The 18,338-nt window shown below is 41.4% G+C and overlaps 1 protein-coding gene across 16 annotated transcripts in view; it reads right to left on the reverse strand.

Annotated features, from left to right (window-relative positions):
* The window catches only part of MPDZ (multiple PDZ domain crumbs cell polarity complex component), a 112,565-nt gene that overhangs the window by 65,996 nt on the left and 28,231 nt on the right, over positions 1 to 18,338 (reverse strand). For all 16 annotated transcript variants that reach the window (XM_081176010.1, XM_081176014.1, XM_081176017.1 and 13 more), the window contains 9 exons: positions 18,041 to 18,256; positions 16,871 to 17,010; positions 15,190 to 15,403; positions 13,228 to 13,356; positions 11,645 to 11,848; positions 8,136 to 8,256; positions 7,214 to 7,302; positions 6,129 to 6,324; positions 2,109 to 2,198 (listed from right to left, as the gene is read on the reverse strand). In XM_081176010.1, coding sequence (XP_081032136.1) covers positions 2,109 to 2,198; positions 6,129 to 6,324; positions 7,214 to 7,302; positions 8,136 to 8,256; positions 11,645 to 11,848; positions 13,228 to 13,356; positions 15,190 to 15,403; positions 16,871 to 17,010; positions 18,041 to 18,256 — 1,399 coding nt within the window. The remainder of the gene's footprint in view (positions 1 to 2,108; positions 2,199 to 6,128; positions 6,325 to 7,213; positions 7,303 to 8,135; positions 8,257 to 11,644; positions 11,849 to 13,227; positions 13,357 to 15,189; positions 15,404 to 16,870; positions 17,011 to 18,040; positions 18,257 to 18,338) is intronic.

Consider the following 18,338-nt stretch of genomic DNA (forward strand, 5'->3'; position numbering starts at 1 on the left):
GGTTTTGTTTTTCCCCCCAAAACTCTTTATCAAAACAACATAATAAAAGCTCTTGGTTTTTCTTTTTAAAATGCAACTACCACTTAGCATTTATGCTATAACAGCAGGTATGTTGCTAGATACTGTTAAGTGACCAGTTTTACAAGATCCAAAGCAACACCAGTTCCAGATTCAATAGCTGGCACACAAGTTATAGTTATACAATTTCACAAACTTCTTTGGTGATATTAATATACTTAAAATTGGCTTGCCGTTGAGTGATTATAGGCAAATAAATAACCTTCTGCTTACAACAGAAATGTCCTAATATAAAACGCAGAGAGACAGCCAACATTCTCTCGATATGCACGAATGATTTGAGATTTTAGCACTCAAAAGTTTCAGAGGCTACTATTGAATTATGGTCCCTAGAGGGCAGTGGAAGAATGTAAGTTCATAAACATATGTGCACTTCTAATAGATTTAGCCCATGGAAAAAAATAAGAAATATGCTGCTGTAGTGTAGTACTACAACATGAAAGTTTCTTTCGCTCTTTTTTAAGATATATTTTATTAGATTTCCAGGAATTTCACATAAACGTTCCAATAAGAAATAGATTTTTATTTTATTTTTTTTACTTCCCATCCCATTTCCCATGGTGATTTTTATTTCTCCTCCTTGCCGCATCCTATCTTCTCTCTCTTATATCATAACAATAATTTGATAATCTCTCATTCCTTCTGTTGCTCATAGTTCAAATCCTGCTCACGAATTCATAATACTATATACAACATGAAGGTTTCTTCGGAAAGATGATAAGGGAAGTGAGGAAATGCTAAAAGAAATGTGTCAGGAAAGTAAACCTGAATGACTCGAAAGAGTTTACATCAAGGCTGAAGAAATACAGGAGAATGCGCAGTACACAGCCAGTGCCACGAAAAAGTGTGAGCATTGCAATATTTAACTATGACATGAATATGAAATGATCGCCACAAATGTGATCATTTAATAATGGAAATCAAACCAGCACAACTTATAACCTATCACGCCAAAATATGGTTTACCAGGTATCTAGTGTATAGCAGGAAACCAAATGTATGGCAACACCCACACCCATTTCTGCAATCCAAAGCAGATAGTAAAATCAAAAGATCTGCAGAGCCCTTGGTGGGCTGCTATACATTCAAGTTTCCACATCAGAAATAGTGCATACCTATGTTAAAGCAAAGACATGCTCTACCATGACCACCCACAGATGTGTGAATACTTCATGGGATACAAAATGGCTCTATTAAAAATCAGTGGGCATTTTGCCACCAGATTGTGTGTGTGTGTATGTCTGTGTGTGCTCTCCAGATTGCATGTTTTAAAAGCTACATCATTCAAAATGACTTATGAGTTGAAAGTGTAGAAAGCTGTTGCTAGTATAAAACAAGGGTGCTTTTAAAAAGCATTTATATATATATAAAACCAATTGTGAGACTCAGAACGGATGTTTTAGTGAAACTTTCTAAAAGACCGTTAGTCATGTAGCACTGACAAGAAAGAACATGTGTTAGAAGACAAATATTTAGACAGAACATGAAAGGCTGTGTCTGAAGCCACTCAACTCAAATACTATTAGAAAATACAGAAATGAAAAAAATGCAAATAAAAACAGCTTTTGCTATTATTGTGCAAAGCAATGTTAAACATAGAGATTAGGCCATCACAGATAGGAAGTTAGAAAGTTCCCAAAGAGCAAAATTGAAAAAGCGGAGATTACATTGAAGAAGTTAGGATAAAGCACAGACCCATATTAATGTTTTGGTAACTTGCTTCTGTGAATAAAAGTTCTATGGAAACGTAACCTCTGAAGGATATTATGTATGGTGCTTATTTCAGTTAAAAAAACAACAACATGTTATAAAGGTAAATTCTAGAAACAGCTCCAGACTTTGTCTGTTGTTCTTTCCAGTGAAGTTTTCACAGATTTTTAAGGCAGGGGATGCAAACACACACACGCACACACACACACACACACACACACACACACACAAACACTTAAGGCAAAAGCTGAGATATGCATGCCAGTGTGTTTCCAATGGGTGGGGGTGGGAGGATTATATTATAAATTCTCAATTCGGACCTGATTGTTCTGGACCAACGTCTTCTCCAGTGTGAATCACACTGCTACCGCATGACAATGATGGAGTCTCTTGCTCTCCTTCACAGCTTTCTGGAAAAGAAGAAGAATATTCTGAGCAGCTTCTGTGCAGCCCCTTGTTCTGTGATGTGCAATTAATACGTTCTCCTGCTTTCATTTTTTGTTATCCAGCTTCATGTAAGAGCTCCCTCCTGGACCAAATAAAGGGTGTGTTTTTCAAACAAGAAATTGTGTTTGTAGGGGTGTATAATAATGAAAGTAGCTTTTTATTTTATTTTTTTTAAAAAAACACATGTACTGCATTATCACTGTAGAGTTTTATACATGAAGAACAACTCCCCATAATAATCTAAACATTAAATCTTTCTGCCATGAAGAAAAAAATGTATGCTATCAAAATAATTCATAGTACTGGCCTTTTTTTTTCTTATTCCTTTGTTTCAGATAAAGGGGAAAGAACACAGAACTCCGAGGTTTCTAATAATCACTCTACCTATAAACGTTTGCCAAATCACTGGAAACAATAAATCTGTTCTTCCACCGTTTCTTTAACCACTAGACTGCTGTTAAATACTGTGGATACATAAAGTTGGCAAATATTCTTCTTGTTGTATATTCAATCTATGTCATCCAAAGAGAGGGGAGTAAGTGGAGGTTACAGGTGCATTATTTATTCTACAATGGGAAGAATCCTTCCTGCAATTGCCTTGACCATGCTTTGAAAGACAGAGGTTCAAGCCCCAATCAGAATATATAAAAGGCTGCTAGTAAGCATAACTCAAATAAGTCCTCTGACGGCCAATTTCTCACATTAAACAGGCCTTGCTTCTAAGTAAACATCTGTAAGACATGTATAAGATTGCATTCTTAATATTTTTATTAGTTTCACTGAAAATTATAAATCTTGCAGTTGCATTATCCATCAATAATGGTTTATTCTTAATGAAGAAAAAATGACCCGTAAGTTTATCTCTCTCACCCCAGCTTTATGGTGAATGTGTCTTCTTAATTTGCATGTCGAAGTCCCCAGGGCCACCCCAATAACTGACACATCACACAGAAATTTTTGTTTAAGGTTTTTGGCATAATTTTGGCCACAGCTTTATTACAATACAAAAATGTGAGTGGTTGCTTAGGCATTGGTTGCGACTATCTGCCCCCCCCATGGGGGACAGACTGACATTCCGCATGCCTGCGAAAGTCAGAAAAGGGGAATACACTTGGGGGTAGCGACGGAGCAGGGAACCTGCCCTCAGCCCTCCCCAAATACAACTAGGGGCTCTTGCGTGGCCCTAGCCCCTTGACAGGGTGGACAAGCAAGAGTTAGCCCCCAATTTCTTTAACGGAATCCCTCGCAGCAGCAGTATTAGAGGGGCAGGCACAGCCAATCCATGCCCCTCAACCAACCAAACCATAAACCAATGCCTAACCACAACCTTACAAGTTGTGATGATTTGCTACACAGTAGGCAAAAACCAAATGGCCCCAGCCAATCAGCCAGATGGACAAAATTTCTACCGGGCCCCTGCCCCAAGAGCAGATGACCCCATGACAGGCATAGCAAGGTCAAAGCGAACAACTCTAAATATAGGGAGGGGGAAACGCGCAATCCGATGCATGGGGCGAAAAGAGGAAGCTCTACGCCTCATGCAGGCAGTTTTAGCATTTATGGCTGTCAATCAACAAATAGCAACATTAACTTCCTCCCAACAACAAGGGAAGCACAATCACAACAGTGGCCAACGATCAATTAGCCCGCCCCACAACTTTGGAGTGTCCTGTCAGCCCCCACTGCAACACGTGCTCTCCATGAAGGAGAACACGCTTTGTCTGAACCTGGTGATATGTAACATACTGCAGAAATTATCAGAAACTCAGTACGGGGCTTATTAGCTCTCAGAAGTTATCTCATGGAGTTAAAGCCAGAAGGAAAAAGTCACCACACGAATGCTACAAGAAATTTACTTTATGGCGATATTATCAAAATTAAAGTTACTTATTTGTTTTCAGATATTTCTTAAGCACCCTTCACCAAAAGATTGCAGGGCAGTTTACAGAAGTGTGGGTAAACACAAACCATGGAAATACAATTCAAAACCTGAAAATCTACAAAAACAATAATTAACACAATAATTAACACAATTCCAAAAATCTACACTCTAAAATAGGAAGATATCCAGAGTCTGGGCACCACCACAAAAAAGGTCTTCTCCTTCGCAGAAGCAGTGTTCCTCTACTAAGGAGGGCACTTGGAGACAGGCTTCTCCAGAGGATTTTTAAGACATGGAAAGGCTGATGTCTTAATGCCTCAGAGAGTCTGATTAGAATCCAACAACATATTTCCATGCAACACCTTGTCAATGTCACATTGCTGCATTTTTAAGCCTTCTAGGATGAAGCATATTGAGCTTCATAGACCCTATATAACCACAACGGGTTTACTTATGTTTTTTGTGGGAGGTAAAATTTCAATACTTGGAGACTCAGGCAGAAGTTGAACAAACAGCAACAAAGCTGGTAAAACAAATTATTCGTGAAGCAATAAAGTTATTTCAGGAAACAGTCAACTATTTAATAATTACCGGTATACTAAAACCAGTGGATGTTACAGGCTTCTAACAAGGTAGCAAACACACAGCTTCTTTTAAACTTCAGTTGCTTGTTTTCAGTTAGATGTTACAGGTTTCTAGACTAATTAGTAAATGCTTGGCTTATTTCCAGCTATTACACTTCAGTTCCTTAATTTAGTTGTACCATAGGTGTTACAGCTTAATACTTTGGTTCTTAAGCAAGGTGGTACTTTCTGTCAGATTCCCAACCTTCTATCAATCATACTCCTGAGATACTTCTAGCATTATAACAGACCCAGGGGATCACCACGTCCTTCTTAAATATTTATTGAATATCTCAGCCCTCCAGTTAACTCTTGTCTGAATACTCTCCCAAACCACTTTCTATCTAAACTGAGAGACTCCTTTCTATAGCAGTAAATATTCTCCTCCAAATGGATCTGACACGCTGACTAGGGCTGGGTGATATATTAAAACATTGTCGAAAACCGGTTTGAAGTTCATATCGTGATATAGGTTTCATAATTTTTGACCTGGCAATATATTGGAGATCATGGTGTATGTGTGTGTTTTATGCAAAAACCACAATGTGGGAAAAACCATGAAGCCAATCAGTGCCTCTACATAGCTCCATCCTTCTTTCAGACATCATGATATATTGGGAGATCACAATGTTCAACTGGTGAGATATCACGATGTCAAAAACCAGATATCGCCCAGCCCTAACACAGACCAGAAGCAACTCTCAAGTCTCTCCTTTCTCTCTTCTTCCTCCTGCTCTCTCTTAAACCATCTCCCTATCCTAGCACTCGCTCTGTAATAGCTCCTTTTATCTGCCCTCCCAAAGTGCTGGCTCCACCTCTCTCTGGTTGGCTGTCTTAGTAGCCAATCAGAGAGAGGCTGCAGCCCTCTGGTGGAATTCTAAGGCACTGCATCACCAGCTCAGCTGTTCGTCACATATACAGTACAGTTGTTTTACTTGTAAAGTAGTGGAGAAAGTGTTTTAACTTATCAAGTTCCCTATATTGTCGGCCAATCAATCCATTTGGTCTATTTTGACTGATGGCAACTTTCCAAGATCACAGACAGTGGTGCTATCCATCCATCTAACATAACAAAAACACCACTATATTCTCCTTCAACACTAAGAATAATCTCCAATATCCCATTGCTCTATCCATATCTTTGCTGACTCTCTTAAACAGGGAGCTTCCTGCTGACACTTTATTTAGCTCTGAAATTCCAAGAGGAAATCTTTATAAAAGCTATGGATGAGAACACAAATCCCTTCCATGAGAAAGCCCTATATGAATTTTTTTAAAAAATGAAATGCAGACTCTAAGGGCAAATTTAACCCATTTTCCCCAGTTTTATAAGCTGTAGAAAGAGAAATAAAATCCAACTCATTTGAAGCAAAGCCATTCTTAATTACCTTTGCCTGTGCCAACATCCATCGTTTGGAAAATTAAATCCTTTTCAACAGCACCACTGAAGTCCTCATGGGGTTGAATGTGATTTCCCTGCTTAAGGCCTCTTCTGACCAACGTGAGTCCAACTGTTTGGCCAGTATGCCGCAGAACCTCCACTGCTTGCTGGTTGGTAAAACCCTGAAGATTTGTTCCATCCACCTGAATGATTAAATGTGTTTTAATTTCCAGCAGGCCACTATAAAGAAGATAAACGTGCAAGAAGTGTGTAATTCAAAATGAGCCAAATCTTATCTTAGCCACTTGCAAAATGCCATGTCTTATTTTGGTCTCCAGCCACTTTTATCTATTATTGCTTTGTTGTCTCCGAATATGAGCATCCCAGAAAACCACATTCAGATTCATTTAGCTTTCAGTGTTTAGATTTATACAAAGCCACTGTGAAAGAAAAGGACTGGGTTTATGTAGCTTTGTAATATCATAACCAAATAGTCACTTTCCTTCTTGGTTTCTACTGCTGAGTAACAGTCTGGTCTTATAAGTGTTCACATGATAACCAACTACAGCACTTTGATATATTTGTGTCATCAGTGACAGCTGGGATAACCAAATGATTGATACAAGAAAAACTGGAAGAACAGAGCAATTGTGTTTTCTCTCTGTATGGGTACAGCTAATGTGATTGCATTAATAACCATGTTTCCAAGTGCAGATCAATGAAAGCAGGCATGCAAAAACCTGTTTTTGGAACAGACACCTGCATTTGATGATGGAGCTATTACAAACAGGCCTGTGTGAATTATCCATTCCAGTTTCTTTTATGCAGTCTATTCATAGCAGCTTCAAACACTGAATCTAATCAGCCTTCTGCTGGACACATGTCTCCACACCAAGGAGATGGCTCAATCCTATGGCTGGCTATTCAATGTTTAGCATAAGGTGTATTTTCTGTTAGACAAAAGGTATGTAAGGTTCTAAATAAATAAATAAATCGTTTTGGTCAACTGTGCCACGGGGTGGGATGGGGATCATAAAAGTGAGGGTAATAAAAGCAAGTATTCAATAAAATCACTCCTCTATGATTACTTACTGCTATAATTTGGTCTCCAACGTGGATTCTACCATCATGTTCAACTGCACTGCCTTTTGTGATACTCTTTACAAAAATACCAGAAGGTTCTGTGGTTGAAAAGGGAAAAACCTCATGCAATTAAAACTACTTTTCAACTCTTGCTACATCAGCACCTAGGACCTGAGTCCAAAATCCCAGACACAGCACAGAGACATTTTGCTGTTCTCTGTCATACCAAAAAACACCGAAGCACTTAACCTTAGTACTATGATGTAAGTCCAAAGTCTCATTGAAGACGTTTTCCCCTAAGGGTTGTACCACGCATTAAAGGATAGAAACTTACATTTTAATGCGTAGATGCATATAAGGAGGCAGCCCCAGTTAAACGGCGGCTTCTTTGAACATGCACAGCCTCCTATATACATAAAATTGTAAGGCTGTCGTCGTGCTTCAGTTCACACGGCCACCAACAGGCAGTCATGCAACTGCAGAGCAACAACAGACTGCCAGGCAAGCAAGCAAGGAAGCAGCTGGTAGCCCAGGTGAGCTATTTAAAGGAGAGTGGGAGGTGCTTTAGAGAGCGGTTAAGCAAGCTGCTCTTTAAAGTGTCTAACCCTCTCCAGCAGTGGGGAGGTTCCTGGTCACCTTGGATGCTTGTAATGGTCTGGCTACCTTCCCCTTCAGCTACTGGTATTTTAGTGGTACCTGAAGATGGTGCTTTTGCAGTCCCGCTTGGCCCACCGTTAAGGAGCCTGAAAATTGGTTAAAATAGCCTGAGCCCTGTCCATAATGATTGTCAGTAGCTCTCCAGGGTTTGAGGGAGAAGTCCTTTCCACCCATACCTGGAGATACCAGGGATTGAACTCTAAGACCTCTTGTGTGCAAATCATGGCGTCTGCCACCAAGCTATAGCCCTCCACAGAACTGTTCTTAATATTACCTGAGGTTTTGTCTCCAATGTAACCAGCAATAGTTATTCCTAATCCTTGGATGTTTTTTGTGAGTTCCACATCAAACATATTTCCATTAGCATCATTTTCAACTTGTGTCTCTTCATCTCTCTTAGAAAAAACAAAACAAAAGAACAAATGAAAGAATGTCCCATGAGGACAGTTCTCAGGGACAAAAATTTTGGTACATATTTTCCAAAACAATTCAGGTGCCAAAATTGCAAATAGATAGCATGGAACTGGAATGATAGTTGTACAGATGGCAACCCTCCAAAATAGCTGCTGAAAATGTTAGTTTTACTTGTCTTCAAAGTACCTATTTATACAGCTCAATCCAGCTATACTGATGTACTATTCTGATTTACAGATTTATGATGTATTCTGCACTTGTTTTATTGATGTTGTTTTATTGTTGATTTTATGCTGTTCACCTCCCTTACATTTGTTAAAATGTTGTCCGTGAAGAAATGTTTGCAAATAAGTAAGATAATGAAAATAAATAAACAAAATGTTTTGCTGTTTGGGGCTCGATGAAGTGTTTTGCAGTTTCGAGGTCCTTCATGATTCACTTCCACAGATATTACTATCATGCAAGAGAAGTAAACTAAAGGTCAGGGTAAATATTATTATTACTGAAATGTTTCAAAATAAAAGATACGCACACAAATATTAAAATTGAAATAACAAGAGGATATGTGACTCAGGCAAATAAAACGACAAGTTGGTCCTGAAACTTTCAATTCAGGAGCTAACACTTAAAGACAAAAGGGTTGTATTCAATGTAGCGCTAAGCTCGGGTCCCGTCAGTCCAAAAAAATAACAAGAATGCAGCAGGACTGCCAACCCCCTCTTTCACCCCCATGTGCCCCCTAAAATCTGTTGCAGGGGTTTCCATATCCCCAGTGGCGTAGTGTGGGGGGTGCAGGGGGGGCCGGCCGCATCGGGCGCAACATCTGGGGGGGGGGTTGCGCTCACACTTGCAGCTCTCTGCCCCTAGGGCAGAGGGGGCGCAAATTACTTGCCTTTCCCCGGGTGCTGACAACCCACGCTACGCCACTGCATATCCCTCTGGAGCAGATTTGAGGAGAAGAGGAACTCCTTGTGCTGGTAGAGATTAGAATACAAGTTAGAATATGACCAAATTGTTTTACCGAAAATACTGTAGACAAACAAATATTCAACAGAGTATCTTTAAGTGAAAGTGTTGAGTAGAAGTGTTTCAGTTTTTGCTTACTGCTGCTTTCATATCTGATTTTAACATCAATGTCATTTCCATTTCCATTGTGTAATTCACTTTTAGACACCTGAGTGCAAAATATGAAAACAACAACAATAATAATAGCTGTCAGGGAACTGCCATCAGCTCAGAGGCGAGAGGTGGAAGGGCAGCTGGGTTACAGGGAGCCTCCAAAGATCGTGAGAAGCAGCACTTCCTCCGCGGAAGAGGGAAGCCCCGCCTCTAGTGGGGAAGAGATGCAGGGCTCGGAGGATGCAAGAGAGAGCCAAGACACCGTGCATGACCAAAGTGGGGGTGAGACAGGTCCCCCTTTACGCATGCCCTCTCTGTGCAGTAGGTTCACACGCAGAGAGGGGAGGCATCAGATGGGGGTCAAGAGACTACTCTGCTGGGGAAAGTTTAAGGACCGCCCACTCTCAGATTCTGCTAGTGACTGAGCAAGACATGGAAGTGAGACTTTCTGCACTATATATGTTTTCGCACCGATAAAGCCTTTAGAAAATACCAGTGGGGATCTTGCCTGTTCGCTCTCGAACAACCATGCCAGTAGGCATAACAATAGCCATAATTCCTGATACTATGAAAGTCAACAGGAAATAGAGCTAAGGTTCGCCTATAATATATGGGTTGAACCCAATAATGTCCAGAGACCTTCAAAACAGATTTGGTGGGGCGGGGTGCTGTAGATAGAGAACAGGGAGGTTTTGTTGCACAAGCAGAACTCCAGTTGTTTACACCCAGTGTGGCACAATGGATCTGCTAAAAAAATCCTCCCTTACTAATAATGATAACTAAATGATGAGCCATGATTTAACAGTGTATTATACAGATGACTTACGGGTAACATACTATGTATGCTAGAGAAAGGGGAGCACAAAGGATTCTGGGGGCAGGGAGAGGGGAAGGTCACTGAGTAAAACTAATCAAATGCAAATTCTACTTGGCAAAGTAAAAACAACTTGGGAACTGGGGCATGTAACAATTAATAGCAGCTTTTTTGTGATGATTTCAGGGAGAGCCGATAGGCAAAGCTACCGTGCTCCCTACTCTTTGTCCCTAAAAATAGCTATTAGTATAAATTTAACTAACTATTAAGGGAAAGAAAGGCTTCTTTATAAACTAAAAGACTGTTTCCCAACCTTACACATATGATGAGAAGCAATGGTTCAAATAATCTTTCAGGAATTCTTCCTGAAAACTGCAGGGGGAGAAAGTGCAATGAAAAACTGTGAGGTCACTGGAACAAGCCATGCCTCCAGGCAGAAAGGTTTGAGCTTGATCCCCTCTTTATTTCCTTTATTTATTTCAGTATACAATTGTGGCAGTCACAGTTCGACCGAGTAGCACCTCATTCTGCTGAATAAAATCAGCTCAACTGATGCATCAAGTTCGACAGCTGTCCGATTATCTGTACAGGGTGCTGAGTCTCTCTACATGTTACTGTAGATTTCTTTCTTTCTTAAGAGTCAGAAAAATACGTGCGTTGTTTTGCTGCATGGTATTTCTTTGTTTTCGCACACCCAATGCCTCAGATTGCCTCTCCCATTTCTCACGTTACTAACCGCAATCTTGCTTGGCATCCCTTCAGAACGTTAAGCGAAGGACTCGTTTGTGAGTCAGGGAGAACACAGAGGGTTTCAGGGCAGGGGAATTGAGGGAGCCTTTCAGAGAGCAAAGAAAGAGAGGCAGAACAGCAAAACAGAGAAGGGCATACAGCGTGCAATGAAGGTGGCAGCTGGCTAGCTGGCACACGGCTAGCAGCAGCTGAAGTTGTAGCAGCTGACCTAGGTGAAGAGCTGCAGCTGTGTGCCGGCTGGCACAGAAAGGAAAAGGCTGATGGTTGCTGGGGGTGATGAGGTGGGTGTGGGAGGCAGGAGGAAGAGAGGCATATTGGGAGAAAGTGTTTTAATAATCCAGCTGGACTGAAAGGGTTGCCACAGAGTAAGTGGGAGGTGTTACAAAACACTGATTGCTCAGCTGTTGTTGAAGCATCGTTCAAGTGGCACATTGAGGTTAGTGGGTTAGAAATTATTTGCATGTTTTTATGTCTGGCTCCTCAGAGTTCCCAGTGCACAGATGCACTACTGACTACCGTGAGGGATTGACTGATTTATTTTTAACTATGGTGTTATCACCATAGCACACTCTATTTATATGCCTTTGGATTAAGAAAATAGTGAGCCACGAACTCTAAAAAATGAACCACCATTGAAGTCTCTATTGCCAGTGCAGCTTCTTAAATTGACCTTGTCAAATCATTACCTGGTTATCCATCATAAAGGTTTGTACTGGTGTTCCTGGAGGAACTGCTGGTGGCGTGGGCTCCTCGAGTGGGCCTCTGGCTATAACCAACTTCACTCTGTTTCCACACTGCCTCAAGACTTGTGCCACCTGCTCGCTGCTCATTCCAGCCAGCTCTGTATCACCAATTTTCAATATGTGATCTCCACTGCACAGGCTACCATGCTAGATGAGGAAAAAAACCAATTACTTTACTGGCAATATATATATATATAGAGAGAGAGAGACCACACACATGCACCCCAACAAGAAATTACCATAATAATTATAATAATAATAATTTATTATTACTACCCTGCCCATCTGGCTGAGTTTCCCCAGCCACCCTGTGCAGCTCCCAATCGAGTATTAAAAACAATACAGCATTAACAGTACTAGTATTGCAACAATAATGATATAGGGGAATTCAAAAAACTTGTTTATACTCTAATGTATAATCTATTGTTGCAGCAGTAAAATAATAAACACAGGTAAAAGTGATGCCAAGATGTCTAGTGTTTATATTTCAAAAAGTAAGCATAATACATTATTGCAATATACAGCCTTTTGCAACTCTCTGTGCCACATCCCATACTGTTCCAGGGGTTCTTCCAACTCTTAAGAGCAGCTTTTGGGGGGGATTGCAATGAGAAGAGAGTAGTGAAAATTGGGAGCATCTTTTGCAGCTAGCACTGCTTGGTAGGGTTTTAGTGAAAAGAAACAAAGTGGGATTTAGCGCAAACAACACCACCACCAAACCACAGTTTAGCATGTTGTCTAAACTATAAACTGTGGCCAATATCAGCTAGGATTTGTTTAAGCAAGCCAGCTTCTTATCCCGTGGTTTTAAGATGCTTCTGGCAAACAAACCTTCATGTTTGGCCATGGAGGAGGCAGCTGTAGAAGCACTCTCCCTTCTCATGGTTTCTGGTAGATGGCAGCCCAGCTAGAAGAAGAATAGGAGGAAACCTCCAGAGAGCTTGCCAGTCAGCGGGGTGAAGCAGGAAGGAGAGAGAGAGAAGCTGAGGGCTAGAATGGACCATCCCTTTTCTCTCGCCACCTCTGGCAGCAACTTCAGCTGAGGGAGTCATAATTTTGCAACAGAATCTGCGCCTGTTGGATGGCAGCAGTGCTGTTCTTGGATGGCGGTGGCACTGAGCACAGCTCTAACCGCTTCCTTCTTCCCTTTTGATATGTGCTTATATTGTTGCTGTTTTTTGGAGTGGGGCAGTTCTTAATTAATGAAGCAGTTTTCGCACACAAAAATGTTAACCCCCTCATTTTACTTCAAGAAAATAAAAGACGGGTACCAATTACAGCCGTACCTCAGAAGCCAAACGGAATCCATTTCGGAAGTCCGTTCGACTTCCAAAACGTTCAGAAAGCAAAGCTTCCAAAAAATAGTTCACAAACCGGAACATTCACTTCCGGGTTTGCGGTGTTCGGGAGCCAAAACGTCCCGAGAACTAAGCGGTTAAAAAACCAAAGTACGATGGTAGATAAAATACTTATAAACTGTAATTCTATATCGTTCTGTGCTATAAACAAGAACATAGTTTGTGTACCTGATCAGCTATTCCTCCTGGAAGGATGGTTTTCACTATCACTCCAGTTGATTTTCCACCCACTATTCCAAATCCCAATCCCGATCCATCATTCACCAGCTCAATGGTCTCCACATGCTGCCAGTGAACCTGCAAATATCAATATTGATAGTTAATTTCAACAACAACAAGAGGACAAGCATTTGTCTTGTTTCTAGTGTAACAGAGCACAGAAATGTAAACATGCTAAATATTGGCTGCATCCTCACTCTAGAAATCTGCCTATGAGTAATCACTATGCAGCGTTGTTCATTCTGAGCGTATTCAATGGCAAATCAACAGTGTTTACCATCTCAATGAATTAGTTCAAAATGGGACCAGGAATCAAAATTAAAGCTTGTAGCTGAGAACGCATGTTCTTTTCTATGTAGGCATAGAAAAAGGAATTGAGACCCACTGCTCTGAAGCAGTCAATATAACAGAAAGATATAAAATTATGCATGCCATGGGTGATGAGATGTCTTTCTACCTCATAATCCAATGAAGCTCCATGGTAAAGCTGGTAGAAGCTCAATGTGTATTCAGATATATTCAGTATGCCTCTGAAAATTAGCGTGGAGGAGAAGGCACAGGTTGGCCAGCGACTGAATACAGCTGCCACAATTCCTCACTGCCCATTTGTTTGTCGGGAAAGGGCATCCAAGAGGGGAAATGTCAGCTACCCTAACATCCTCTGTGTGGCTCACCCAGATGGGTGAGCTGGAAGAGGTGGGCCATAACACTGGCTGATGTAGAGGGATGTTCCAATGATGCACTACACCAACATATAGAAGGGGCTTGTTAGCAGCTAAGAAGGACTGAGGTTCAACTTTCAAGTGGCAGACTGCAGCCATGGTACTGTTAGGTTTCTGTTAGATGCATCTAGGTGTGTGACAGAGCCCTGAAAGAGAAGGTCCATCCTGGCTGAGAGAAAACGGCAGGACAACTGTGCTAACTACAGGATTGCCAAGAACCAAGGATGTCTGGGACAATGAAGCACCTGAAGAAAGGAGACAACTGGTGGGCAATATTGGATTGCAAGATCTTCTCAACGTACTTGTCAATTATAAGAAATTCAGGACAGAATTTTTGCAACTAGGGGTAGCATTCAACTAAATTACTGCACCAGCAGAAGTCACCACAATGATTCCTGCTAGCAAAAAAAGAGACTCTGTTTCCCCGCATACCCCCTGAGCACCCCACCCACCCCCAAAAAATCTGTTCTGGAGGGTTGGAAGAATCTCCAGAATATTATGCAAGGGGAGAGGAGGGAGATGAAAAAGATTAAGTCAATGGCTAAGCACCTTTCTTCTGGAGAAATAGGTTTAATAGCCTCTATCACTATTAGGTGACTGATGGCTTCTTGCATGATTCGCTGTACTTTAGGGAGTGTTATGTCAGTGATGGGTGGAATTGGTCTAGAGGGCAGTACTGATGTGAATTCTTTGCTGCTGCTGTGATTCAATGTAGATGCTTCCCAGAAGGGTAGAATGCTCTGGAGCCTTGCCCACAATCCAAATGGGTCTGATGCCTTGACTGGCACTTGGTCATCATCCTTGGAGCCTGAAGGCATGGGCTTCTTTCCATCTGTGGATTCACCAAGTCTACCCTACCGCAAATAATCTGGAACTTAAAGGGAACTCAAAGCCAGGTGGGAGCAGCATGTGAAGAGCCACAAATTCTGCACCTCTGACCTTCCTACTGAAGGAACATTATTGCCTAAGCACTAGGAGACAAATTGACAGCGTGGGAAAACTTCCCTTGGAGACGCAGTTTGACTCAACCGCCTTCTTAATGTTCTGGGAGAAGATTATGCATGACTATCTTGGCCTTGAGGCAAGGGGTGATTAGTCTACAAGACTACGGAAAACAGCATTTAAACTGCAACCTAAGCTAAGAAAAAGGAAGGTGTGCTTGTTTTCAATGCTCATACAATGTACTCACTGGATTGGAGTGGGCTGAGATTGTACTAGCAGCTGATGGGGACCGAGAAATCACAGGGCTGATAAGCTGAGGCAAGGCGCCCCTGGCCACAACGAGCTGGACACAATCCTTTGCTTTCTGTAGGATCCCGATAGCCTGTTGGTGTGTGATGGTCTGGTCAAGGGGTTGCCTGTTAATAGCGAGGATTTGATCGGCTTCCTGCAGCCTTCCATCTCTATCGTAGGCAAGCGAAGGGTAAAAGAAATGATCAAAATTAAGCGCCACCAAATATTAGTTTGTCAGTTTTTCCAAAATAGTTTCTTTTAATCCTGTTTTTCTGTTTCCCCACCCAAACTTTTTTTTTATATAGAAAAAATCTTTCCCTACAGTTTTGCTGTGAGCAACTATGTTGGCACCCTGGTGATCAGCTTTCTTTGAAGCTAATCCCACTGCCACTGTCTCCTGGCTTCACCCCACAGCTAGTTCCTTCTCCCTGCACCCGCATCCGAGACTAAGCATATTACAAGTGGGTTGCTTCCAGCTCTTCCAGCTATAGCCTGGGAACTTCATTCTTGACTTTGAGCCTGCTGCTTAACAGAGCATGTGCTCTACTTCATTCACGGTACAAGTACTGAATATTCATCAATCCATACAGTTTACTTACCAAACACTGCCATCAGGTGTGTAAGAGGAGGTGGGGAGGAGACTAGTTTTCCTTCTTTAAAACCGAAGAAGGAAACTACATTGGAAGGGACAACTTTCTGCTCTTAACTTAATCACGAAAGAGATTCATTCATTTGCTGGTGGAGAATTTATTTTCAGGGAATCACATAATCTTCAGACTTGAGTCAAAGTAAGCTGAATAAAATTAAGCTGTGAGCCTAATCCACGTTTCTTTTTAGGATCAATAAATTTATTAAACAGTCTTTAAAACCTATGTGCCCAAAACATACTGGTCACAAACTAAGTCCTTTCAAGTGTCATTGCTTCCAACAGGAGAATGAAACTCATGTTTAATTCACTTCTGCTAAAATCAATAGAATTTTAAATTTTTTTTAAAAAAATTAAATGCTGCCCTTCCTACCAAAAGCTCCCACATCAGTACAAAACAACCTGCAGAATACACACATCAATACAGAACAAGAATGAAACAAAGAAATATCAAGAATCAAATAAATTATAGAAACCAACAGATTCACCATGTTAAGAAAAGAAAAACTAGGCAGGGGAAGGAGTTAGCAATATATCAGGCAAACAGTATACTGGTTGCAGTAGGACAGAGTGTGAGAAGAGGAAATAGAGGTCATAAGAACTTAGGAATATTTATTTATTCATTCATTCATTCATTCATTCATTCCCCAGCCACTCTGGGCGGCTCCCAAAAGAATATTAAAAAGGGTGGGATACTTTCTGGGCAGTCCTTATCTTTTGCCACACAACAAATGAAAATTGCAACATGTATAAATGAACACAATAATTAAAAAATAGATAAACAATTTGGGAAAGAAAGATCTGAAATTCAAACTGTACATGAATGGCATGAATATTACAATCTTTATAACTTCCAATGAGCTATCAGTCGTGAGCAATATATCCCTTTGTAGCTGTTATACTATTTCTCATGACTAAAAGTGGCACTTCTCTTACAGATTTCTTCCCATCTCTAAAATCTGACAAAGAAAGTGGTTCCTGGCAATCTCACCTTTGTGCCACACTTCCATCTTGAATCTCCTGCACAAATATGCCCAGTTCACCTCTATATTCGCTCTTCAGGCCAACTACACTGAAGCCTAGACCACCGCTTAGAGGTTTCACAAGTTCTATGGTTTCAACAAGGCGTCCCTGTAAGAAAACCAGCACCATTTTGAAACAAATTCAGAAGCAATGTGGTTTCAAAGTTTGTGCATGTTTAAAGAAACAAATTACAAATAAACAAACCAGGCAGGCAACAAATAAATCCAATAGAGGCATAACGGACAGGTCCTGTTCTGATCACTGTGGTTAGGCAGTCTGGGCATCCCACAATGAAGCATCTCTTCACCCTTCTCTTTCAAGTTTTGGGACTAAGTACGGTTACCTTTACATATCCACCAGCATGTTCACTAACCAAATTTAGTGCCAAATCACAGTTTGCAACCATGCAAAAGTGGGTTAGGAACTTGCGTTTGGGGTAGCTACAGTTAGTGCTAACATTTGAGAGGCAAAGCTCATAAAAATGGAGAAAACTTGTGGCATGTTCCTAATCCCCTAGCACAGGCACATCCAACTCCCAAGAGACTGCAATCTGCTCCCAGTATAGGAAAACTGGCAGTGATCTACCCACTGTCGTTAGAGAGAGGAGGAGCATGTGTGGGGTGGCTGGGTGGGTGGGTGAGTGGGAGGAAGGAAGGAAGGAAGGAAGGAAGGAAGGAAGGAAGGAAGGGATTGCCCAGAGTTGTTTAGTTTTTTTAGGGAGTGCCCCAGAGTTGTTGAGCTTTTCGGGGGGACGTTTGCACAGGGTTGATGAGTTTTTTAGGGGAGAGTACCATGAGCTGTAGAGCTATTTTGGGGGACTAATGCACAGGGTTGTGCAGTTTTTTTAAGGGGGGTGCCATAACTCGCACACCAAACAATCCACAGCTTTGAAACGCACACGGCGACAAAACCAACTTTCATCTCCCAAATCGCCAGCAGCGAGCACCTAATGACTGCCCGAGGGGTGGATACATTCATTGCCCACTACAGTTGGATCCCTCTTAGGAATGCACAATGGACCGCAATCGACCACGATCATCCAGGGATCTGCCTGTAGATTGCAGTCAACTGGTTTGACATGTCTGCCCTAGCAGAAGGCCACAGTGCCAGACAGTTAATTCAAGTTATGAAGTCCTACCTGTGCCATATTTCTGATCAGTAGTTCAAAGTCATCACTAGCAGACTTCACAATAATCTGAGGAGATCGGGCAGCTGCTTCTAGCCCACTAGAAAGACTGCCATTCTGCTGAGCCAACAGATAGGATTCATTCGGGAGTGAAGTTTCCACAATAGCAGCATGATGAGAAAGCTGTAGGAGCTCGCCAGATGAGGAGATAGAAGGTGCAACATATACCTAAAAAATTATGAAACATTACTGGATTTTAGTTGTGAGAAACACAAGAACAAACAGTAACTGGGCAAAACACACAAAACAA

Source organism: Podarcis bocagei, assembly GCF_964188305.1.
Source record: "Podarcis bocagei genome assembly, chromosome: 17".
Classification (NCBI taxonomy): domain Eukaryota; kingdom Metazoa; phylum Chordata; class Lepidosauria; order Squamata; family Lacertidae; genus Podarcis; species Podarcis bocagei.